The sequence below is a fragment of the Panicum virgatum genome, chromosome 5N (assembly GCF_016808335.1).
Source record: "Panicum virgatum strain AP13 chromosome 5N, P.virgatum_v5, whole genome shotgun sequence".
Classification (NCBI taxonomy): domain Eukaryota; kingdom Viridiplantae; phylum Streptophyta; class Magnoliopsida; order Poales; family Poaceae; genus Panicum; species Panicum virgatum.
The window spans coordinates 340,857-365,661 of record NC_053149.1 but is presented as its reverse complement, the minus strand read 5'-3'; the positions used below and the strand labels follow the sequence as shown (position 1 = coordinate 365,661).

General features: G+C 43.7%; 1 protein-coding gene and 1 long non-coding RNA gene across 6 annotated transcripts; one reads left to right on the top strand and one right to left on the bottom strand.

Moving 5' to 3' along the window:
• The first annotated feature begins 2,242 nt into the window (after positions 1-2,242).
• Positions 2,243-6,822, top strand: LOC120676896. Of its 5 annotated transcripts, none has more exons than XR_005676028.1 (6): positions 2,243-2,711; positions 3,322-3,511; positions 3,590-3,702; positions 5,594-5,788; positions 5,889-5,958; positions 6,172-6,822. It is a non-coding gene; the product is annotated as an uncharacterized LOC120676896 (long non-coding RNA). The 5 variants fall into 5 exon arrangements; XR_005676029.1 differs by having other exon boundaries at positions 6,146-6,822; XR_005676031.1 differs by lacking the exons at positions 5,594-5,788; positions 5,889-5,958; positions 6,172-6,822 and adding an exon at positions 4,542-4,556 and having other exon boundaries at positions 2,251-2,711.
• A 667-nt stretch (positions 6,823-7,489) lies between these two features.
• On the bottom strand, positions 7,490-7,819 carry LOC120672791 (small ubiquitin-related modifier 1-like). The gene has a single exon (XM_039953380.1). The coding sequence runs from the start codon at positions 7,817-7,819 to the stop codon at positions 7,490-7,492; it is 330 nt and encodes a 109-aa protein (XP_039809314.1).
• Between the last annotated feature and the right edge of the window lie 16,986 nt (positions 7,820-24,805).

Genomic DNA, 24,805 nt, shown 5'->3' with positions numbered 1-24,805 from the left:
AGGTCTTCTATCACAAAGGTAATTCGAGGTGTTTGTAAGCATTTCATAAAGATAATCCTCGAATTTGGAAGAGAACTTCGAAGGGTGAATTTCTTCTTCCTTTGATGTTCGTGGTTCGGGAGAGGACTCAACAGACGAATCTAGGGATGTGGGAGGTGAATGGATGGATTCGGCTGATGATGGGCTCTCATGGTGCAACTGGAACTCGTGCTGGGGCTCGCAAGGGTAGGAAGGAAGAGAAGATTTTCTTAAGATGCGATCTAGGATTTCCCTTCCTTCTATTGGAGATCGATGTGCAAACGAACCTCCAGCGGCTATATCGAGATCGTCGGCTGAGTCCATGTCTAAACCCGAGTAAAAGATGTGCAAGGATACATCGTCGGGTATAGACCAGTCTGGGCATGAAGCTAAAAGATGTGAGAATCTTGCCCATGCTGCACCTAAAGACTCCTTCTCTAATTGTTCAAATGCAAGGATTTCACTTCGAAGAGAGGCTGTATGGGATAAAGAAGAGAATGAGAGACAAAAGTCATCTCGGAGCTCTTCCCAATCATGGATCGTACGCCTCACTTTGTGAGTGTACCATTGTTCCGCCTTCCCCACGAGAGAGTAAGAGAACAATTTCCACCTCAAGGTTTCCTGCGATATGCCTGGTATTACCAAGCACGAACACAGTTCCTCGAACACTTGCAAATGAAGGTCGGGATCTTCGCTTTCTAAACCAGAGAAGGTTTGTGCTCGAACCATGGCAATGATGCGAGGGTGGAGTTCATAGCCAGAGGCCGCGAAAGGCCTTGAACAGGTTGATGGCTCTGAGAACTCATTCTCGGAGGTAGAGAGTTGATGGGTAGAAGGGTGTGACATGGTATAAGGATAAATTGATGAGTAGAAGGGTGTGACATGGTATAAGGATAAAAGAAAAGAAAGGATAAAAGAAAAGAAAAGGTAAAAGAAAAGACACACGAGTAAACTAGGTTCGAAGATAACTACAGCAACCGTTCCCCGGCAACGGCGCCAGAAATGCTTGTTGGTATTTCTTAACTCTCACAGAGGAATCCGCAAGCGCATGGAAATATCGTTGTAGCACTTCACCCAGAAGTATTCAGGGTATCGTATTTTCCACGAGGAACGGGTGTGTAACTGTCCTCTAACTAGATTACCCCGAAGAAGATAAGAGATAGAGAGACCTTAGGGTAGTGTGGTTCTGATCTAAGGATAGGTTCAAGCGAAGATACACTAATATTTCCACTCGCTCACTTCAGCCACCGGTTTGACCCTGGTCTGCCAAGGAATATCCGGTATCGTTCTATGTCGTACCCAGGCGGGTGGGAGCACTAACCACGCAGACGGTCTCCGTAGCGGACGGACAGGGCTGTCACCACCTACCGTCTACCCCACAATACCAGCTGAGCATGAGACAAACAAAGGTAATCTAAGGCCCAGACACCACGCCTATGCCTTCGACTACTACTCTAGAGTTGCGCAGGGTTATCCCGTCTTTATCAGAGGCCCTCTTCTAGAGTATCCGCTACGAGAACGGACAATGAACCCGTGAACAAATAAGAACAAAAGAATAACTTTACTAGAACTCGCCAAATAGAAGAACCCAGATATGTACTCCAACCGTACCGTATCCGTAGAGGTACTAAGCCGAAGAGATGCCGACAAGTCCGGCTCTTCTCCGCACTCCTTCCTCACACACTCCCTAGGCTAATGATACAAAGAGGTGGAGCCTCTCTACTCTTCTCCTTCACATATGAAATAGTGTGTGTGTTGAGAGGGGTCTCTCCTCCTCCTTATGTAGCCTCTCCATGGATGGATCAGTGGTTAGACTCGCGAGGTGGTACTATGTACGTCTGGAGTAGACATAGGGGAGCTGTGGGAGGCTGCAAGAGAAAGCTGGGCCCCATTTAGGCCCAATAGGGGGTCGGGATCGGTCGAGCCCAAACGGGTGCCCTCAGTCCTGTCTTATTCTGGATAACTGGTAGGTGGGCCCTGGTGTTGATCCTTGGGTGCATCTTGCTTGCCGTACCCGTTTCGTCTGATTTGTGGGCCATCCTTGTAAGTGGCATTTCTAGGTAGTAGTATTCTGTGCATTTCATCGTGTGTTTTCCTGTGTTTTCAGATGTGGGTGCCTGCATATGACAATTCACTAAAACTGGTGGAATTGATTAGTTACGAGTCCTATATTTAAATTTAGTAATTCAAATCTTAAAAAACTGCAGGAGGAGTTGACTGTTAATTTTAGCACTTAACAACCGTCTACAACGACCTCCTCTCCCCGCGCTCGTCCCCTCCCCGCCTCCGCCCTCAAGGCTCTATCTCCAGATCTGGCGCGTCCGTCGGCGCAGATGGGTACGGGCGGGCAGGCAGGGTCGGCGATGGCCTCGCGCAAGCCCAGGTACCCCGAACACCGTCTCCGAGTCCGACGGCGCGGCCTCCGACGCCAACCCCGTCGGCGGCGACGGCGCCGGCTCCACCGCCGGCGGCAATGCCTTGCAGCTCCCACCCCCACGCCATTCCCGCGGGGAGGCCGCCGCCATCAAGCCCCTCAGCTCGCGCTCCCATGGACCCACCATGCTGCTCCATGGTCCCCTCCTTCACAGAGCCGCGCCCCAAGCACCCCTGCAGCGCTGCCGCCCCGTCCTCCGTGGAGCAAGCTCAAGAGGCCGTCGCAGCCCTGGAACCTCGTCGATTCAGTGACCACGCAGGTCAGTGACCTCTCAAGTAGAAGCACAACCTACTTGCATGTTGCATCTTGTGAAGAATGGGCGTAGTGTCTATGAGCTTGGCAACATCTCGAATAGTTATCAATTATATTCTGATGACAGACAATTGTTATGCAATTATTAAGATTGTATAAGTCATTTAGCATACTGCACAGCTAAAATTTATGATCGACTTACTTTTCCTATACTAGTTGCTATTTCTTACATTTAGCATCTTCTTGTATCTAATAATGTTGCCGCACTTTTTTTATGTACTGGCTAGTGTCTTTCTATGTTGTCGAAACATGAACGCCATCATATTTTGGACAACCTTATCATTATGAAAGTTACAATTTTATGTTTTCTTTGCTTCTGAATCAAACAATTTTAAGATTTTCACTGTATTGGAAAATGTGTATCAGTTCCAGACTTCCAGTTTGATTTCATTCCATGCACAGAATCTGTGCATTTTATATTTGGATATTCAACTTTTTTTTTATTGTGAACAAGAACAAGTGCATGACTCTAAATTGATTCAAGTACACAAAAATATGTGCATCTGTACATTTATATTTCTGAGTTTTTTTGTGCATCTGTACATCCCTCCAAACAGAGAACTCCGTTTGCTTCTACCGGCAGCCATGGAGATGGATTGGATTACGTATGAGGACTCCCCCATTGGTCTAGCACGAATCGATGAGGGTCTTTTGGGAGATCGACGATGCGCCCATGGGAGCTGGTGCCCATGCTGCGAGATCGGCAGCTGACTTCCATGGATCCTCCATGATTTTGCAAATGAACTGGTATGACAAGATCCCCTTTTTATGGTTAGTTCGTCACACAGTTCATTTCTTTTGGGTGACCACTGTATTTGTGATTAGGGGAGCGTGCATTATTGATCTGGACATCGATTGGAACAAGGAGCCTTCAATCGATCTGAACGACAATGCGGCCAAGAGATGCACTTTGTTTTTATCTTCGCGAGAAACATCTGGTAGGTGCTGGTTTTGTGAACCTCATTTATGATTCTTGTGTGTTCTTTTGTTGCAATGAATAAAGATCTTGCGTCATAATGTATCGAATAGGCAGATTGATTCTTGTGCGAGAGATAGATGCATCGTATTGGGATGAACAAATTTCTTGATGTTATATTTGCACAAAATATGTGCAGCCTTTTATTTGACTTCTAGTTAATTTCTTTTGTGGTTTGAAGAGAATGTGCATATGAAGATATCAGGAAATAGTCTATTTGCACAAAATACATGCAGCCTTTGTACGTATGGTTAATTTATATTTGTGGTTTCTGAAGAATAAGCATCAACAAACTTTTTTTGGTGATTTACCCGTGTACAAAAAGTACATGTAATCTAGACTCTATGGTTTAACTAGTATATACTATTTTTGGGTGCACACAAATCTGTGCATCTCACGTGGCCAATAATTTTGATATTTTTTAATCTGCGCCAAAATTTGGGCATATTAAGTTTCAACCATTTTAGTTTATCTTTTGTGATATACAAAATAATAAGTGCATGCTCATGTTTACTATTTACAGTTGCATAGTCAGGTGTACAAGAAAGTAGTATACCTTTTGTCTAGTGCAATCTGGAGTCTGCCCATGGCACAAAGTGGAGAGCACGTTGTGGCAAAAACAAAAATATTTTTACTGTGCAAAACGGGAGCTGTGTGAACTTGCCACGGAGGGGATTTGCACCTCTTTCTCTTATTCTGTTTGTGTGTGTTTCCTATAATATTTGTGTTTGTAGATTTGTGATCCTGCACAAATTTGTGAGTAACCTGTTGCTCATAGGCAATATTTTTTAATTTATGCAGTGTTCATATTGAGTTGGTGATGATGAAAATTTATCTTAAATCTAGTGATGTAGGAAGACTAGACCTTCATGCCCACGGGCAAAGACTAGTGTGCATTTCTGGTTCAAAAAAATAATTAAGCACAAAAATGTGTGTATCATACGTGTTCAATATGCACAGAAACGGTACTTAGTCCAGATGAGCCTCTAGTTAAAAAAAATATCTGCTCCTGTTCAAGATTACTTTATCTGGAACCATCGTCCTTATGTTTCTGGCAGAAGACGTCACGCGAAGCCCCTCCTGTCCTCGAGTACTACTTTATTTAATACGGGCTGAACTGTACCGCTATACTCCCTCCGTCCAAGTTTGATCTACACTCAAGGGTCTGGCACAGAGACCAAGGAACACATAAACTCCTTCATCAGCACCGCAAAAGCACTAGGAGTATCGCTTCGTTTTTCGGCCATGGCGCTTCGTTTTCCGGCTCAAAACAAATAGATGCAGTGGGCATTGGGTGGTGGATGTGGGAAACGAGTGAAGAGTAATGCCTGCACGCGCTACGAGGGAAGGGTTGCAGTATGAAGCGACCGTGCCTCACCTCACAGGCTTAGGCACGGCTCAATTTTAGATTTTTATTTTTTTCTTTAGGTGCACATCAAACCTGGACGGAGGGAGTACCATTCAAATACATTATCGGGTCCCACGAACCACCAATCTTAGCACTATCCTCGCCGTACAGATTTCCGGCGTACCCGTACGGTCGTACCCGGGGGCTAAAAATCCGTTCCTGCTAAGGGACGCGGGGCTTCCGTCCGCCTCGTATACCGCCAACCCAACCAGGAGGTGCTCCCCTTCACCCGCACCATCACCGCCGCCTAAGTTTTTTGATTTAATATTATGTTGCTTCAAGTTCTATGTCCTTTGACACAACATTTTTTCATCCCCCCCCCCCCCCACACACACACCCACCCACCCACCCACCCCCTGCCAAAAAAAAGTGGCGACTGTTTTAAACCTTGTCAAACCATCAGTCTGCTTTCACTTGCTAAACCTTTTAAACTGTGGATGGACAGGCCTACCAGCACCAACAGGATGTCAAGCTAAGCAGTGGCATGAGGAACCTGGAGATCGGGTACCACCAGGTCTAGCATGACAGGGATTTCACTTCCCAGATGCCATTCACCTTCCGGGTGCAACCCAGCCACCCCAACCTGCAGGAAGACGAGTAGCTTGGCTACTAAATCCTGCTATGCCACTCTGCACCGAAGGTCCTCACCTGCATCTTCAAGCTTGCATTTTGTAGTTCAGTCTTGGACTAAAGATAGAATTATGTTAAGACTGTAACACTGTTTAGTATTATTTCTGAAGGGATTTTGGATTACCTTTTGTTGATGGTTTTTTATGGTGTACGACAGACACCCGACTGAGATCAATGATGGTAAGTTCAGGATTTTTTTTCCCGTGGACTGAAATAACATTGGCATGGTAGTCACGTGTATGCTTTGTTAACATAGCCAGCAATAAATTACCGTTCTGCTGTGTTCATATTTGTTGAGAAGGAATGCTTTTGACAGTTATTACATTATAAACTTCCAATAGTGAATGTAAATCTTGTGTCCAAACAGAGTCACAGGATAGCTTTCTTTTCCAGCCAAGCGAGTACAAGACTGGGATTGTGCAAGACGTCCACAAGTGTTGTTCCCAACTCGGCAATTCTCGCGAAAAAAAACTCGGTAACTTTCGAACACACGGTTTATTCTAACTTTGAACTGAATCTAGGACAACGGTACTCATGGATTTCTAAATTTCCAGTGTTGTCATGTTGCCAAAAAAAATGCATTTAGAAGTGAAAATAGAAAAAAAAGTATGGATACAACTTTTATGCACATTGCATATCATTATAATTATAATGAAGAGTTCGTCTCTCTATTACTTCTGTTTGCCGGGTTCGCTAATTTGGATCCTTTCCTGTCCTGGTCCTGGTCCTGGCTGCTGCTACGACTACGAGGGACGGAGGGAGAGAGGAAAAGACGTTGGACGGCGCCGCGCCTTGCACTAGACGCCGCAAGGAGAGGAGTATCGCAGATACCAAGGCTGGCACCAGCCACGATGCGCATGTACACCCATACATGCATGCAACGCTTCGGAATTCCTGCTGAAAGCCAACGGCAAGGTGCTATTGGATGCATGTGTGTGAAAAGAGGTTTGGAATTTGGAGCGCATTAGTAATCCACCGTGTACTGCCTCCATACGCCTAACATAATTAATATCAAGTTTGAAAAATGGTTGTGCGCCTAACAAATCATGATGGAGGGAGTATGTAGCTAGCACCATTACGGATGCCCTAAGCGTGCGGGAATACTAGTAGTGCTGTATGCCCCCCCATTGTTTTTGGAATCTACGGTGTCTACTATGAGAATAACATATGTTTAGGTAAAAGTTAATTAATTACACTTAACCGATCGAAATGAAATCCGATCCGGCGATCCCACATGATTTTGTATCCCTATTATTGTCTCAACTGTTTTTAAAAAATAGGAAACCTTCTGCGTAGATTATATATTATGCCCCAATCAAATAATGATAAGGTGTATTTTTTTTCGAAACAGAAGTGTAAATATTGATGACAAAACGTGCGACTAGCTACTCACGATCTGACGCATTAGATCATCATTAGATGCGTATAGAGGCACGTCCCAATTCCAAATAAACAAGAATAAGTAATGAACGATCCATACTACTGCATTCCTGCTTAATTCGATTTTGAAAAGTTCAACAGATACAGCATGATGGTGAATATAGCAAGTGCTGACAGTACATACGCAAATTAAACTCCCTAACTTGTTCGTTTCATCCCCAAACCATAGGGGTAGAGAGAGATTACGAATGATATGACTCGTAGAGAATTTAATCCCCTCGATCCCTTCCAACCCCATGCAAATGGTTTTAAGAGAAAACGAGTACGTCTATCACTCACCGTCACCGAGCCATCCGCCGCCAACCTGGACCGGGAAGAACTCAATCTCATCTCCATCATCCAGATCGAGCTCCGCCGGCGTGTTGCAGCCCCGCAGCCGGACGGAGCCATCGAACATGAAGGTCCCGGTGCCGTAGGTCACGTCGCCGGCCGCCTTCTTGTAATAGGCATTCATGACGCCCTGCACTTTGTCGCTCATCCTCATGGTGTGGAAGGCCCTGCGACCTTCCTGGTCAAGCACCTTGAGCGTCATCAAGGGATCGTCCTCCGGCTCCGTCTTGACGCTCCCCTGCCTCCTGCCCTCCTCTCCCGGCGGCGACATACTCCGGTGCCTACTGCCTAGTGCCTTGTATCTGTGAGTGGCTAGTGTACGGCGGCCTTGGTAGCTACTCTCTGTCGCAGTGCTACTGACTTTCAACCAGCAACCCTCGTGCTTTTATAGCTTCTCACGCATGCAGATCAGTCAGTTCAATAATAAATGGACATTGCTCGATCTCCTCAAAACGACGGAGAGCGTCATTGGAATTTGTTTAGCAAGGTTCGGCAATTATTGTAGGCGCAGACTACCACAAGTCCAGTTGGCTACAGCCCTCGAAAAGAGATATACTCCCTCCTTCCCCGTTTATAAGGCATGGTGGAACATGACACGGTCTTCTAAACAACACTTTGACCATTTATTTATCATATATTATATCACTTTTGATTATAAACTTATAATCATTGTAAAATATATTTGATTATGAATCCAATCATATGAAATTTGCATTATAAAAATAAAAATTTAATAGTCAAATTATTGGTCAAAGATGACAAGGTTTGAATCTTGATATACGTGTATGCCTTATAAACAGGGAAGGAGGGAGTACTATTTAGCAGGCTACACCAGTAAGCCCATGTTTAGTTCTTTACATGTAAACGCAAAAAAGCCGTAAACACATTAAAGTGAAAAGGAATCTTATTAATTTGAAGTACTAAATGAAGTCTATTTATAAAACTTTTTGTATGGATGGGCTGTAAATCGCGAGACGATTCTAATGAGTCTACTTAATCTATGATTTGCAACAGTGATGCTACAGCACCATCCGCTAATTATTAATTAATCATGGATTAATTAGCATCATTAGATTCGTCTCGCGATTTACAACCCATCTATGCAAAAAGTTTTGCAAATAGACTTCATTTAGTACTTCAAATATCCTGTTTACATCTTTACAACTTTTTGCAAAATAAACTAAACACACCCTAAATATTCATGAAAGGAAAGAGAAAAATAAGAAGCTGACATGCAAGAGAGAGATATTCATATAGGTAAAAAAATATACTCATTTCGTGAGCGTCCTTGGAGTGGAGTAGTTCAATTAGATATGAAAGGAAACTAATCATTTGGAAAAGTTCAAATACAGTACTAGTTTGGAGCTGAATGAAGCACACGAGCGCTAAATATAGAATGAAGGACCATGCAAGCACGTTCGTGATGATTGAATACGGTTCGGTGATGCAATTCCTGTGCGCGAGGCAAACCCACGAATGCCTCCCTGTAACGAACATGGCACCATTGATGCCATTTCGAGTGATTTTGGTGATCGAATGACAACACAACACTTGGACTAATATGATTGTTAAGATGATCATTCTCAGGCTTTTAGGTTCAAGTGATGACAAAGAGAAAGAGAAGATAGGCGTAGCAAGGCCCGATGAACTGCCCCTACGGGGGTTCCGCTACCCGGTTAGCGGACGGGGGTCGAGGGGGAGCCGCCCCTCGCGGGTCTCAGGGCAGCGCCCTGAAAGCTCTTCGATTCAGGAGCACCGGAAGAACCGACGCCAGGGCATCGGAGCATCCGATGGTAGTCGGAAGAACCGACGCCTTGATACTTTGGTGCAGAAGGGAATTGAAGCCAAGTCAGCCTATAGGCACCGGTTGAACCGACGGTCCAAAATAGGGCATCGGTGCATTGGCCGTCCTTTGTACTAGAGACGATGTCAGGTGCCCAGGAGAAGTGTCTTCAGCACCGGTTCAACCGATGGGGCATCGGTGCATACCACCGGTGTAATGACGTCAGCGTCCAGGAGAAGATTCCTTCAGCACCGGTTGAACCGGTGAGGCATCGGTGCAAAGCATCGGTTCAACCGGTGGTCTCTGCGTCAGCCATCAGGAGTCCAACGGCTACTTCGTGTTATGAGTGACCGGATGAACCGACGCTACCCTGCCAAGAGGCATCGGTTCTTCCGGTGGTACGCAGATTTTCAGCTAACCGTTGGAGCAACGGCTACAAGACTTGGTGGCCTATATATACGCCTCACCCCGTCCATTTGAAGATTGCTGGAGTTGCTGGACATCCCACACACACCCAAGAACATCTCCAAGCCATACAAAAGCATCAAGATCATATCCTTAGCCCTTAGCACACTTTGAGAGTGTTGTGTAAAGGATTAGCTCTTAGTGAGTGAGTTTGCAAGGCTTAGAGCCTTTGTGCTGTGGTTCATTAGTGAACCAAAACAAGAGCTTGGTGCGCCGGCACCTTGGAGCGTGAAGCTCGCCGGCAACGTCATCGACCCTCCGACTTGGTGTGGAGCGGCGACGACACCTTTGTGCGGGGGACGTGGAGACCCCCATCCTTTGTGGAGAAGCTCCTTAGTGGAACCCGGGGCCAAGGTGACCGTGATTGTGTTCACGGAAGAGACTTGGTGGCCGAGTAGCAATACTCTTAGTGAGTGCTACAACAACGTGGATGTAGGTGTGCCTTTGTGGCTAACCGAACCACGGGATAAACACCCGCGTCAAGAGTTTGCTATCTCCTATCCCGCTCTTTAAGCTTCCGCATTTCTTTCTAGTAATTTGTATGACTTTACTTTCATAGAATAGTTTCTTGGTAGGAAAGGCTATAGGTTGCTAAACTCTTTTGGGATAGGGGTTTTACACTAGAACAACCTAGTTGCACATATTGATAGCATGTTTTAGTTTAAGTTTTGTGCAAACTAGTTGGAGCCATAGGTCTAAGTTTTTATTAGTGCCTAATTCACCCCCTCCCCCTCTTAGGCTAGAGCACCCGATCACTATCACTCCCTCATTTTGCATTGGCTTGTTGGAGTCACGCCATCCATCGCATCCATAAATATACGTGCAATGATCGCTGGAAGAACTATCCGCCAGTCGACATGGCCGTGGCCGATCGCCTTCAAGCTCTTGGTCTCCACCCCAGCGACCACGACCTGATCACGTTCGTCCTCCGCCCCATGGTCGCCCGGCGGCAGCAGGGCTTTGACGCCGGCGGTGGCTTCGTCCACCTGGCCGACGTCTACTCCGTCGCCCCCGAGAGGCTGGCCGAGCGGTACGCGCCGGCGCCGGCAGCAGGACCTGCTGGTACTTCATCTGCCCCGCACGATGCCGCTACAAGGCCGCGGCCGGCGCCCTGGGCGAGGGGCGCTGGAACTCGGAGACCGGCGGCGAGGTCAGCCCCGTCTGGGGCGCGGACGGCCGCCGTGTCGGGCGCTCCCGCACGTTGTCCTACTACTCCTACGGCGGCACCAGGACGACGACGCCGTGGACGACGGTCACCAGTACCAAAAGCTTTTTTTAACAGTATGTACACCAAAAGCTTTGAAAGCTTTGACCCATGTATGGAGTTTAGCATACTCTCCATGTCGAACAGGCCACAAAGGTGTCTGATGAACTGGGAGCTGCATAATCACAGTTCACAATATTTCTTACCTTACTGATTCCAAAACTGCTCGATCTATCATTCATATATTGTCCAATGTTGTACTTCGAGATATTCACACATGATTGAGAATTATTTCAGATACGCTTCGAACTGTAACAGGATATTTTGGTTTCGAACACACAAACATCTCTCTTCGTCACAATAAATAAATAAATAGATAAATAAAACACACACAAACATCTCTGTGCTCTTTGTTGTTTTATTTTATTATAGCAGACTACATGTGGTTCTACATTATATTATAGAGAAGCCAAAAGCCCTATACTACAGCCGAATCAATATTTCTTGATCGGCCAAAATCCTTTTCAGTCTTGTACTCGTTGGATTGATCTCTTTCCTAATAGACCCAACGGACCCTTAATCCGCGCCCTGATCGGGGGCGCCCAACCCTTAATGGTTGGTGGGCCCCCGCTGTACAGCGCCATATAAAGAGGGGTGAGGGGGCCAGGCACACGGCATGAGGTTCGCCGCACCGCCAGCACCCTCACCCACATCCCTAAACCCTAGCCGATCTAGAGGGGGCACTGGAGCAGCGGGAAGACTCACCGCCACCGCCATCGACGCTGATCCATCGGCGTCGCTGCCATCGTCCTCGACTCCGACGCTACGCCCACGATGCCTCTGCACCGCTCGTCGCCGCCCTTGAGCGGATCTCCATCAACGAACCTGAGATGGCCGCCGGATCGAGTTCAAGTGCTGGTATTGAAGGTCCTCTACCTCTCTCTTTCCCTCTCTCCCTCTGCGTACTTTGTCTTCTAGATCTAGGACCCCTTTGTACTGATGAAAAGGAAAGAGAAAGAAAGACCCACTCGATCCGTGCACTAGTTGATCCTAGAAGTATTAACATTGGCATCAGAGCAAGGACTGAGTGTAGATCGAGATGGTAGATGTGGATTCGAACTCGAATCGAAAGAATCAGAGAAAGAACAGAGAGAATCGATGGCAAATCGAACTCAAAAGTGAAACCCTAACCCTAACCCTAGAGATGAAAGGACGTGGGACCTACCTGGTCTGCGCGTCACTGCCGCCGCCGGTGCGCGGGACGCGCTTGCGCCGCCGCTCGCCGGACTTCACGGCACAGAGGAGCCGCCGGCTCGCCACTCCGGGACGCCGGGGTCGCGCGCGCGGGGCTCGAGAGCATGGCTCCGTCCACGGCCGGCTCGACGGCGGCGCGCTCACCCTCTGGCGAGCTTGCGCGCCGGCGAGCAAGCCGCGGTGGCGCCGCCCCGCCTGCTCCGCCCGGCCACCATGGCGCTCGGGTCGCCGCTGCGTCGCGTGGAGAGAGAGAAGGGGGAGGGAGAAATGTCGCTAGGGTTTCGGGGAAGAGCCGGCGTCGCCGGTTTTGATCCCGCGAGGGTTGCGGCCGGCCGTCGGATCAGATCCGGCGGCCGAGAGAGCTCCACGGCGTCCCGGGCCGAATGAGGCCCAGGTGGTAGAGCGCGTTGGGCCGGATTGGTGGCCCGCCCGTTGGCTGTCGGGCCGAAGGCCTGGCGCGGCGCGCCGCGGGCCGAATTCGTGCTTGGGCCACATGAACAATAAAAGATTTAATCATTTTTCTTTTTTCAGAAGCATTTTCGATAGTATTTTTTGAATGAATTTGATTATAGTTTAATCTCTATTCAATTTTGCAACAACGTGTTTATTGTTTAGAGATAAAAAGTTTACAGTTTTGCTTCTGGAAATAGAAATTCCTACGTGTTTCCGCTGCTAAGATTATATAGTTGCTTTTATACTTTAATTCGAACCAACGAGACAATTAAAGTTTAAGAGCATGGTTAAAAGGTTATTTTTGAGGATTATGGTATTGTTAATTTTCTGACCAACGTTGTTAATTACAATACTGTAATTTCATAACTCTTGTGCATTTATTTCTATTTCTGCCCAACGGTGATATAGATTTAATTGCATAAACAGTTGTATGTTTTATTTTTGACCAACATTGGAATTATTACATGCAATTGTTGTTATTATGTTCTCACTATTTTTGAAATTACAGCGGGGATGAACTTGATGGGATTCATCAATCACATCCCAACTCTAAAAGGAGACAACTATGGCGAATGGATCAAGAAGGTTGATCTTGCTTTCGTCTGTGGAGAGGTGGATGAGATGATCACCACTCCAAAGCCCACTGAGCCACCGGCTCCAGTGAGAGGGGAATCTAACACTGATGCTGAGTGGCAGGAAAAGGAAAGGGACTATGCTCCTTTAAAGATGGCTTATGATCTCCAAAAGATAAAATGGAATAATGCCAACAAGAAATGTGTGGCAGTGATAAAGAACACAATTGATCCTAACATTTTGGATTCAATTGGAGAGTGTGATTCAGCTGCAGAGTACCTTGAAAAGATAAAGAACCAGTTTACTGGTTCTTCAAAGACATATGCCACACAGATCATAGGACAGTTGGTCACAAAGAGGTACTATGGCAATGCCGGTACTATAAGAGATCATATCATGGGGATGTGCGCCTTGAACTCCAAGCTCAAACCAGTAAACTTGGATCTCAAGGAAGAGTTTATGGTGCACTTGGTTTTTGCCTCTCTGCCAAAAGAGTTTGCAACGTTCATTGCAAACTATAACTCACAGCCAGAGAAGTGGAATATGGAAAAGGCAATTGGCATGTGTGCGCAAGAGGAAGATAGACTCAAGAAACAGAATGGTGGGTCTATCAATTTTGTGCATAATAACAAGAAAAGGCCTTTCCATGCTGCTTCTTCCTCTAAAGCTAAAGACAAAGCCCCTATGCCACAGAAGCATCAACAACAGCGTCCTCCAGCTCAAGATGAGTGCTTCCACTGCTATGACAAAGGGCATCATAAAGCAGATTGTCCCGCTTACTTAAAGATGATAATGGCAAATAATGGTGAGAATATAATTTCATTTGTTAATGAATCCCTGTATTTACAGTTTTCTAAATCTACTTGGTGGATTGATTCTAGTACAACTGTGCATGTTGCAAATTCTTTACAGGGATTCCGTTCGACAAGGACTACGCAAAGAAGCGAAAGACACATTAAAGTTGCGAACGGAGTACAAGCAGATGTGGAAGCTGTTGGCGATGTCTCCCTCGAGCTAGTTAATGGTTTCATGCTTATATTAAAAGATGTTTTATTTGTTCCTTTGCTTCAAAGAAACTTGATAAGTGTATCACGCTTAGACACAGATGGTTTTGGTTGTCATTTTGCGAATGGCAAATGTGAACTATGGTTTGATAATAATTGTATTGGTGATGCTGTCCTTTACAATGATCTTTATTTATTATCTATGCGTGATAAAGTGCATTATGTATGTAATATGAATGTGAATGAATCCTTGTCAGAGAAAGAAACAAAGAAAAAAAAAGAACTCAAGATACTTCATCGAAATTATGGCACTGTCGTTTAGGCCATATTTCGAGGGGGAGAATTGAAAGATTAGTGAAGAGTGAAATTCTTCCTCAGCTAGAGTTTTCTGATCTTGAACAATGCGTTGAATGCATTAAAGGAAAATTTGTAAAGCAAATTAAAAAGGATGCCAAACGAAGTGCAGGAACATTAGAAATAATCCACACTGATATATGTGGCCCGTTTCCTGTGAAAAGTGTGGATGGCTATGATTCGTTCATAACATTCACAGACGATTACTCCCGCTATGGTTACATTTATCCAATTAAAGAAAGATCTGAGGCATTGGATAAATTTAAAATATTCAAAGCTGAGGTTGAAAATCAGCTTGACAAGAGAATTAAAATAGTAAGATCAGACCGTGGAGGGGAGTACTACGGTCGACACACCCCTTATGGACAAGTTCCTGAACCTTTTGCGAGGTTTTTATAGGAAAATGGTATAGTTGCCCAATACTCTACACCGGGGGAGCCTCAGCAAAATGGAGTAGCTGAAAGGTGCAACCGTACACTAATGGATATGGTGCGCAGTATGATGAGTTATTCTACATTGCCATTGAGTCTGTGGATGGAGGCGTTAAAAACCGCCATCCATATTCTCAACAGAGTGCCAAGCAAATCGGTGCCCAAAACGCCGTATGAGCTATGGACAGGAAGAGAACCCTCACTGACTCACCTACGGGTCTGGGGGAGCCCAGCTGAGGCTAAAGTGTTTAATCCAAATATTGGAAAACTGGATCCCAAAACTGTAAGCTGCCATTTTATAGGCTATCCTGAAAAGTCGAAAGGTTTTCATTTCTACTTCCCAGACAGACATACAAAGTTTGTAGAAACGAAACATGCTGTCTTTCTAGAAAGTGAAATGATCAGGGGGAGCATGGTACCTAGAGAAATTGACCTTGAGGAGAAGCGGGTGTATGTGCCTACTCCTATGATTCAAGAGCCATTTTTCTCACTACCTGTTGATGCTGCCCCAAAAGTTCCTGAAATAGTGACGCAAGTGCCTTCTTCGGTTGTTGCTGCGCCAACTATTCTAGATACTACGGTGTTAACACCTGTCGCAACTCCACCCATACCAACAGTGAGCGAAGGTTTGGAACCTGTCATCCAGGAACCGCCTGAACCCGCGGTTGGACATGAGGAGGAGGAGCTACAGCCCCCTATGGAAAATGTGCCAGAAGTTGAGGCACAAAATGTGCCACAAGTAGTGGCCCTTAGAAGGTCACAAAGAGAAAGAAGGTCGGCTATTTTTAGCGACTATGAAGTTTATAATACAGAAGAAGTCTATATGGAGGGTGATCCCACTTCATATGAAGAAGCCATGAGAAGTGTTCACTCATCTAAATGGCTGGAAGCTATGAAGGATGAGATGAAATCAATGAGTTCCAATAGTATTTGGGACTTAGAGGAAATTCCTAAAGGAGCCAAAACAGTAGGCTGTAAATGGGTCTACAAGATAAAACATGACTCCAAAGGGAATGTAGAAAGGTTCAAAGCACGACTCGTGGCAAAAGTCTTTACGCAAAGGGAAGGGATAGACTATAACGAAACCTTTTCTCCGGTTTCGTGTAAAGATTCCTTCAGAATTATAATGGCATTGGTAGCACATTATGACTTATAATTACATCAGATGGATATAAAGACGGCGTTCCTTAACGGGGATCTGTATGAAAATGTTTACATGGCTCAACCGAAAGGTTTTGTCGTGAAAGAAAAAGAACATATGGGATGTCGCTTAAAGAAATCCATTTACGGATTAAAGCAAGCCTCTAGGCAGTGGTATTTAAAGTTTGATGAAACCATAAGGAAATTTGGATTTAAAGAAAATGAGGAGGATAATTGCATTTATGCAAAGTTCAGAAATGGAAAATTTATTTTCCTAATCCTGTATGTGGATGACATTCTACTTGCTAGTAGCGATGTTGGTCTGCTATTGGAGACAAAGAAATTCTTGTCCTCAAACTTTGATATGAAAGATCTCGGTGAAGCTTCATTTGTTTTGGGAATTGAAATTCACCGAGATAGAACAAAGGGGGTATTAGGACTATCACAAAAGGCATACTTAGAAAAGGTTCTAAAGAAGTACAGTATGCATATGTGCAAGCCTTCACCTGCTTCAATAGTCAAGGGTGATAGATTTGGGAAATTTCAATGTCCCAGGAACCAGTATGAGATCGATCAAATGAAAGCGTTTCAATATGCTTCGGCTGTCGGAAGCCTACAGTATGCTCAAGTTTGTACACGCCCTGACTTAGCATTTGTTACCGGGATACTTGGCAGATATCAAAGTAATCCAGGACAGGCACACTGGATCATGGTAAAGAAAGCTTTACGTTATGTGCAAGGCACAAAAGGCCTCATGCTAACATACAGAAAATCCGATTCCCTAGAGATAGAAGGGTACTCAGATGCGGATTTTGCGGGGGACATCGATGACCGAAAGTCCACGTCCGGTTATGTGTTCACACTCGTAGGGGGAGCTATATCGTGGAAAAGCTCCAAACAAAGCGTCACTGCATCATCGACGATGTACGCTAAATTTGTGGCAAGTTATGAGGCCTCGGGGCAGGTTGAATGGTTAAAGAAATTTATACCCGGTTTAAGAGTGGTAGACAGCATTCAAAGACCACTCAGAATGTACTGCGACAATGAACCAGCAGTGTTTTATGCTCACAACAATAAGTCAAGTGGTGCTGCCAAACACATTGACATAAAGTTTTATGTTGTGAAGGAAAAAATCCAGAATCACTCTATTACACTCGAGCATATAAGTACAAAGAAAATGCTTGCGGATCCGCTCACTAAAGGCTTACCACCCAATGTGTTCATGGAACACATAGCCGGCATGGGTTTAAGGTAAAGCCTGTGATTTCTGGAGAATAAAAAGGGCCCAAAAAATAAAGAATTTGTTTCAAAACAGTGATGTGTGTGGTAGCTGTTGAATCTATCGGTCTTGGATCGTGATGATAAAGCATGCTCTATTCATTAATCTGTGATGGAACGACTAAAGTAAAAGTTTCAGGTTAAAGTATAAAGTTAAAGTATAAAGTGAGATCAAGGGGGAGAATGTTGGATTGATCTCTTTACTAATAGACCCAACGGTCTATTAGGCCCTTAATCCGCGCCCTGATCGGGTGCGCCCAACCCTTAATGGTTGGTGGGTCCCCGCTGTACAGCGCCATATAAAGAGGGGTGAGGGGCCAGGCACACGGCACGAGGTTCGCCGCACCACCAGCACCCTCACCCACATCCCTAAACCCTAGCCGATCTAGAGGGGGGCGCTGGAGCAGCGAGAAGACTCATCGCCACCGCCATCGACGCTGATCCATCGGCGTCGCTGCCATCGTCCTCGACTCCGACGCTACACCCACGACGCCTCTGCACCGCTCGTCGCCGCCCTTGAGCGGATCTCCATCAACGAACCTGAGATGGCCGCCGGATCGAGTTCAAGTGCTGGTATTGAAGGTCCTCTACCTCTCTCTTTCCCTCTCTCCCTCTGCGTACTTTGTCTTCTAAATCTAGGACCCCTTTGTACTGATGAAAAGGAAAGAGAAAGAAAGACCCACTCGATCCGTGCACTAGTTGATCCTAGAAGTATTAACAGTACTATCAAATATGATATGCGCCCCTCTATATCATCTAAAGTTTATTATAACTACAATTACCAACTATTCTGTTCCTTATGCCACGATAGACAAGAACAGCTATACCTCATCCAATATGCACTGCAACATCAATAATATTTAAACTAGCTTATACCTCTCCACTAGAGTTAACTGACCTACAAGATCACTGCCTTCATGTTTTGTTTTTCGTTTGATTTTTCAGCTGCATCACTTGGATCCTGAGGCTGTTTTCCATCGCCTACACAATTGGTGAATGTCAGTTCAACATAGCATGTAGGAAAACCTAAGCGTTTCTCCACATAGGATTTTGATAGAACAGAACTAAGTTTACGCAGATCAAAGTAATAGTTTATTTTAGTGAAACCACACCTGCATATCATGCGCTTGATGTAAGAGCTCAGCACACTCTTGAAGTAGCACTTGCTCGCTTGATACCACATCATTGTGTTCAGAAGCCATATCCTCAATTTCTTCAACCTTCATTGCAAGATAATCAATTAGTCCTAGCAGCAAGTAAATCTGAACAAAGATGACCACATATAGACATGGAGGAGCCAAATAAAGAATGACTTTAAAAAAGGGTGCAATATACCGTACCTAAGGAATTCCCCTTGGGTAGGAGCATCTGAGCATGTGTAATCCACATGCACAAACCATGACCTTGTTTACTGATCCTCTTTTACTTTAATGTAGTATTACTAATATTTTTCTTTTATTTTCTTACTTCATATCCTCTTTGTTGGAGGCTCTTGTTTGGTTTCATACCCTACCCAAAGTTGGCTGGTAATAAAGGCCTTTTTAGTATACTATATATATTGACATAAGCTACATCAATTTATTCTAGCAGAGAACTCTGAATAAAAATGACCATAGAGCCATAGGACCATGTCCGTTTGTTCCAGAAGGTATACACTAGATATTGCTTTTGCCATGTGTGAAACAGCATTCAAATGGGCAACAGTTTTAGCTCATGTTGATTTATGAGTACACTACGCAAAAATGTTTGTGAACTGAGGGTTTTGATTTTTTATAAAAAGGAAAGCTGTAAATTCGAACAATCAAGTGCAGTGTAGGCATCGGGGCTACATCAAAGTTATAAATATCTGTACCTTTCTTGACAACTTCTCAGCACAGGGAGACAACTGTTTCATAATCTCCATTGCAGAGTTAAGAGTTGATCTGACTCCTTCAGTATTGATCTGAAATGTTGTCACAAGGATAAGCTGATAAACCATTTAACAACACAAAAAACAATTGATGATATGAACCAAAATGGATAACTGGATCGAATTAAAATGCCATGTGGTTACTTTTAGCAATTAAAGCTTACCTTAATGTTCCCTAGGATTGGTACACGTGATGTAGCATTGAGGAGGGCATCTGTTCCTGATGCAAGGCAACTTATATGTTCTCTCTCAAGTTCACACCAATGTTGTAAAGAAGGCACCTGATGGTTTAGAATGGACAAATTATTATTATGCTGTCACAAATAAGATTCTTTACCACTTAAATGCACATGTCTTCAATTCATAGCCTTTCAGAGGGCATTGATGTCAATTTTATGGCATGAAACTAGCAGTTAAAGTAAGTTTTGGTTTAGATTTAAATTTTACTTTACAATCAGTGATAGGTGCATATAAGTTTATCAATTGGTTCTTATTTGAGAACCATCATGATGAGATCAGTGAAAGTAGAGGACTGTGACAGAAAATACAGATCAAATGCACGCAAAGATAGTCAGATGTTTTTCAAAAAGTGGAGGGAACTCCATGTTGAAAAATGATTTTGTTTTGAAAAAAAGTGAACTGATGCCATTGACATATGCAGTTGAGAGTAAGAAGATTGGCGGTAGACAAACCGGCGGCAACTCTTATTCCATGTCAGCCAAGTTTCTATAAAGGCTGGTATAGATAATAAGGTGCGAGTTTCGATACCAAAAAATAAAAAATAAAAACAAGCGAGTGAGAAACTATAAAACTTTGTTCATTTTTGCTTTATCTCACAAGCACATGAGGTATAAGCAAAAAGTTCAACATCTAACAATCTTAATCCCAAAGAATCAAGTAAACCAGAGTTCCGCCAACCAAAGAGCAACTATCAAAAACATATTATCTCCTCAGCAAACCCTCTAGCTATGCTCCTATTGTGCAAGGCCCACAGTGGGCTTGCAACATGCACAACTACTGCTACTCAGATCCAAACCACAACATTTAGTTACAATCCTTGCATTTGGAGGAAGTAAGGTGTTGAGGTTATACTTGAGGAAGCGCACTGTGATTAACTAGTGATATGAGTGCATGCTCTCCCACTAGAACTCCATAAAAAATGAATAAAAATTCTTCACGATATTAGTGGTTTTGGATCACATTCGTGTATTCTGAAAAACAAACGTGTGTAGCTAACTCTGTATTCTGAAAAACAAAAAGTCCATTCCATGCATGTCTTCTCCTCCATATGATGAGGTAACTCGAAATACTTCCAGGTTTTGAGAAAGCATATGAACACACCATTGTCATACCTGAGCATCAACAACAAAGTCCACCTTCTCCATCCTCTTTAGACACTCCAGTTCAGCCTTTTTTTGTGCAACAGATTTCTGCAGATTAGCAATGTTCTCCGAGAGAGCATATAGTGACTCCTGCATACCCAAAGACAAAACAAAATGACATGATCACTGCAACTCGAACTTCCAATAAAAATGCAATGGTGAAAACGGAACTAGTTATTAGATCTTAAATATTCCACACCTCAGCAACAGCTTTCTTGGTTATCGCCACAGCCTCTGCCTGGGCATTCAAAAATCTATACTCATGGGACGCGGTTTTTTCACATGTCCCGGCGACCACCAGACCTATCGTAGCCATTGAACCTTTCAGCTGCATCGAGATTCGTGAATGTGGTCTCAATAGGCGAAACAGTTAGCAATAGACGCGGCAGTTCGGGAGACTGATTAATTTGCTGTGAATAATTTATTATTTTGCTGTGAATAATTTAGCTATGAGTAATTAATGTTGTGACTTGTTGCTATAGTCGACTCATATAGGCACTTGATATTTTGAAAATGATACATAAATGTAGGCGTATAGATAAGACATGGAGCTAGTAGATTTATATGCCTTGTCGTTACACAGGAATAGGTTGGTCTTACCAGCAACTGTTATATGGTTTGACAAATGGAAACCTATGCTTGCAAGATAATGTCACAACAAATGCATTTACGAACAGTGATTGTGATAAAGAGTTAGCAGCGAGTGCAGCAATAGGAAGTTCAACAGATGATAGTGCAGATTATTTGTTTAGCAGCAGCCAAATAGGTGCCGGATATGCAGACAGTGAGGAAGTATTATCAGACACATATGCAGAATCATCAGATGGTATATGTTCAGACAACAATAATGAGAAGATAGGGCATGAAGAGATTACTGCGACAGACAACAGCAATAGAGTACTGAATGAGGGGGTTTTGGAGCAGTTTGACTGGGACAATTTTTTAACAACAGGGCTGTTAGTAAAAAAAGGAAGAAAAGAATCAGAAAGCAATATTCAAGCATTGGATGCATTTAGAAATGTTGCTGAAATAGAACACATCACATCAACAAATGATGAAGGCATTCCAGTTGCATGGAAAAAAAGGTTAGCTTGTTGTTTTTTCATAATTATTAGTATGAATAGTGACTAAGTGTATAATGTCTCGTTCTTGTGAATAGGGTGTTAGGACTATTATGACCATCAAGTCAACTCTATATATGCAGGAGAAGAGTAAAAGATGCAGCGCAGCGTGGTGACTTCCGTAAGTCAAGAGGAATGGGTGCTGCTGAAAGATCACTGAGAAAGTATTGTGATGCAAAGTCAGCAGGACTAAACCCAAAATATATATTTGAACCAAGTGTGGGGTTACAATTTGATTCAGAAGACGAAGCAGTGGAGTTCTATAATCTTCACTCATGGGAGGTTGGTTTTGGAACAAGAATGGGGAACTGGGACCGTAACAAGAGTGGATACCAAACAATGCGAGAAGTTGTTTGCCAGCGGCAGGTAATTAGCCAAAACATGTTTTCTTTGTCATTCAAAATGTACAAGCTATACAAAAAGTTTGGAATCTAAAGTGTTATATTATATTTTCAACAGGGTTTTGACAGAAGGACAAAGTCAAAGACAAAAGGCTGTAAGTGCAGGGCAATGATTAGACTCCACCGAACAGAAGATGATAGATGGTTCATTTCAACTTATGAAAAGGAACACAACCACGAGTTTTCTACAACTGATGCAGAGAAAAGAGAATGGAATTCACATAAGAAAATAGCACACACAGTAAGGGACATGATACAATATCTGCGTGAAAATAATGTCACTCTTAGCAAGCTACATTGTATAATGGGCAGCTTGTTTGGCAGTATGGAAAGCATACCTTTCACCAGAAGATCTTTAAAGACAATATGTGCACAACTAGCAAGGGAACAAAGAGATGATGACATAAGAAAAACTTTAGAACTTTTCAGGAAGATGAGGTCAGATGATCCTGGTTTTCAATTTAGTGTAGACCTTGATGAGAAGGAGCAGATCAAGACACTGATATGGGTAACTGGTAAAAGTAGAAGTGACTACTGTTGTTTTGGAGATGCTATAGCATTTGACACGACATATAGCACCAACCTATACAAAATTCCATTCGGCCTTTTTGTAGGAGTTAACAACCATTTCCAGAGCACAATTTTTGGTGGAGTGTTCATGAGAGATGAAAAAGCAGCAAGTTTCAAGTGGATTTTCAATGAATTCATAACATTAATGGGTGGCGTGCATCCAAAGACAATATTGACAGGTAATATTATGCCAACACAAAATAATATCCTGTTAGTAAATAGTGAGTGCAAACTAATTTTTTCAAACTAATTTACAGACCAATGCAAGGCAATGGAAGTAGCAATCAAGGAGATAATGCCAAACACAGCTCATTTGTGGTGCAAATGGCATGTATTCAAAGATGCTAGGACAGAAATAGGACCAGTATATAGGAAGAATGCACCTTTCAGAGATGAATTCCGCAAATTCATAACTGAGATGCTTACAGTTAGCGAATTCAAGAATGCATGGCACTCACTAGTAAAAAGGTACAAATTAACTAAGAATCCTTTTATGGTGAGGTCATATGACAAGAGGAAAAAGTGGGCGAAATGTTACAACAAAGGGAAGTTTTGTGCTGGTATGACAAGCACCCAAAGGTCTGAAAGTGCAAACAACATGCTGAAAACAGTGGTCCCAAGAAATTCATCAATGAATAGATTTGTTTTTTTTTTGAAGGGTCACCGGAAGGGGAGAGGATCCCCCACCTGATTTTTCATTGCTTATGTGGCCCAAGATGGCCTGATGAAAAAGGTTTTGTTACTGGGTGTAGTATAGTTTTACATTGCCTGATGAAAAATAGAGCACCAAACATCTCCAAGCGCTGCGTCGGCACGGGGAAGCCTGCATGCCCACAACCTGGCTTCAGCTTTGCAGTTTTGCAGTAGTTGGATCACTGTTGCCTCTTCTCCTCGGAAGACAACACCATTCCGTCGCTTCCACAACTGCCAGCAGCACAGCAGCACAAAAGTCTCAAAGTGCAGAGCCGGGATGTGCGGCGGCCTGCTCAAGTGGTGGAGCTCGCCCACATCAAAATCAATGAATAGATTTGTTGAGAACCTAAACAAGTTGTTATATACTAGATATGCTGAAGAACAAACAGCTGAGCATGAAATAAAACAGGTATCAAGTCTGATATATAGTGTTTATAGGTGATCTAAATGCCATGAAAAATATCTGACAAAAATGTTTAATGCAGATCACACGGGTAAACAAGAGGGTTTGGCCAGTTGAGAGGCATGCTATGGAGATATACACTAGCAAAGTCTACGACATTTTCAGGAAGGAGATGGACAAAACACATAGTTATCTTGTGTTCCAAGATGAAGAATTAGATGATTTCATTGTTCGGCATGTTCGTCCAGACATTGTTGAGCGCTATAGAAGATCAGAATTTAAGGTAAAGGTTATAGACAATGGCAAGCAATATAATTGTGACTGTGGAATGAATGAACATATCGGATTATTGTGCTGCCACGTTCTAAGGGTAAGTCTTTTATCTATATTGGTCACTTCTATAAATTTGTGACTTGTGATTTAAATCTTATTAGAAACCAGAATATATGTTGAAGTTAACCATTCTGTGTAATAGGATTCTGAACTACATTGTACTAATACTACCAGTGAAATGTAGGTTTTTATACACTTGGGTGTTACAGAGATACCTGTGGCGCATATAGTGTCTAGATGGACAAGGCGAGCTAGGGATTTGATACCAGCTGAACTAAGAGATAACATCTATAGTGCCCATGCAGAGTGTGACAAGTTGTTGCAACAAAGCAGGCTCTATGGGAAGGCTCTGGAAGTAGCAAGGAAAGGAAATCATGATTTTGGAGCATTTGAGATTGGCATGAAGTACTTGCAGTTAGCTTTGGAAGAAATTGACAAGTATATATATAGAAGGACAGCAAAATGTTGGAACGTCGCAAGGGAATTACACTGGCAACAACAGTTTT

Coding starts and splice junctions, on each gene's coding strand:
- LOC120672791 (XM_039953380.1), bottom strand. CDS start 7,819: ATGTCGCCGCCGGGAGAGGAGGGCAGGAGGCAGGGGAGCGTCAAGACG.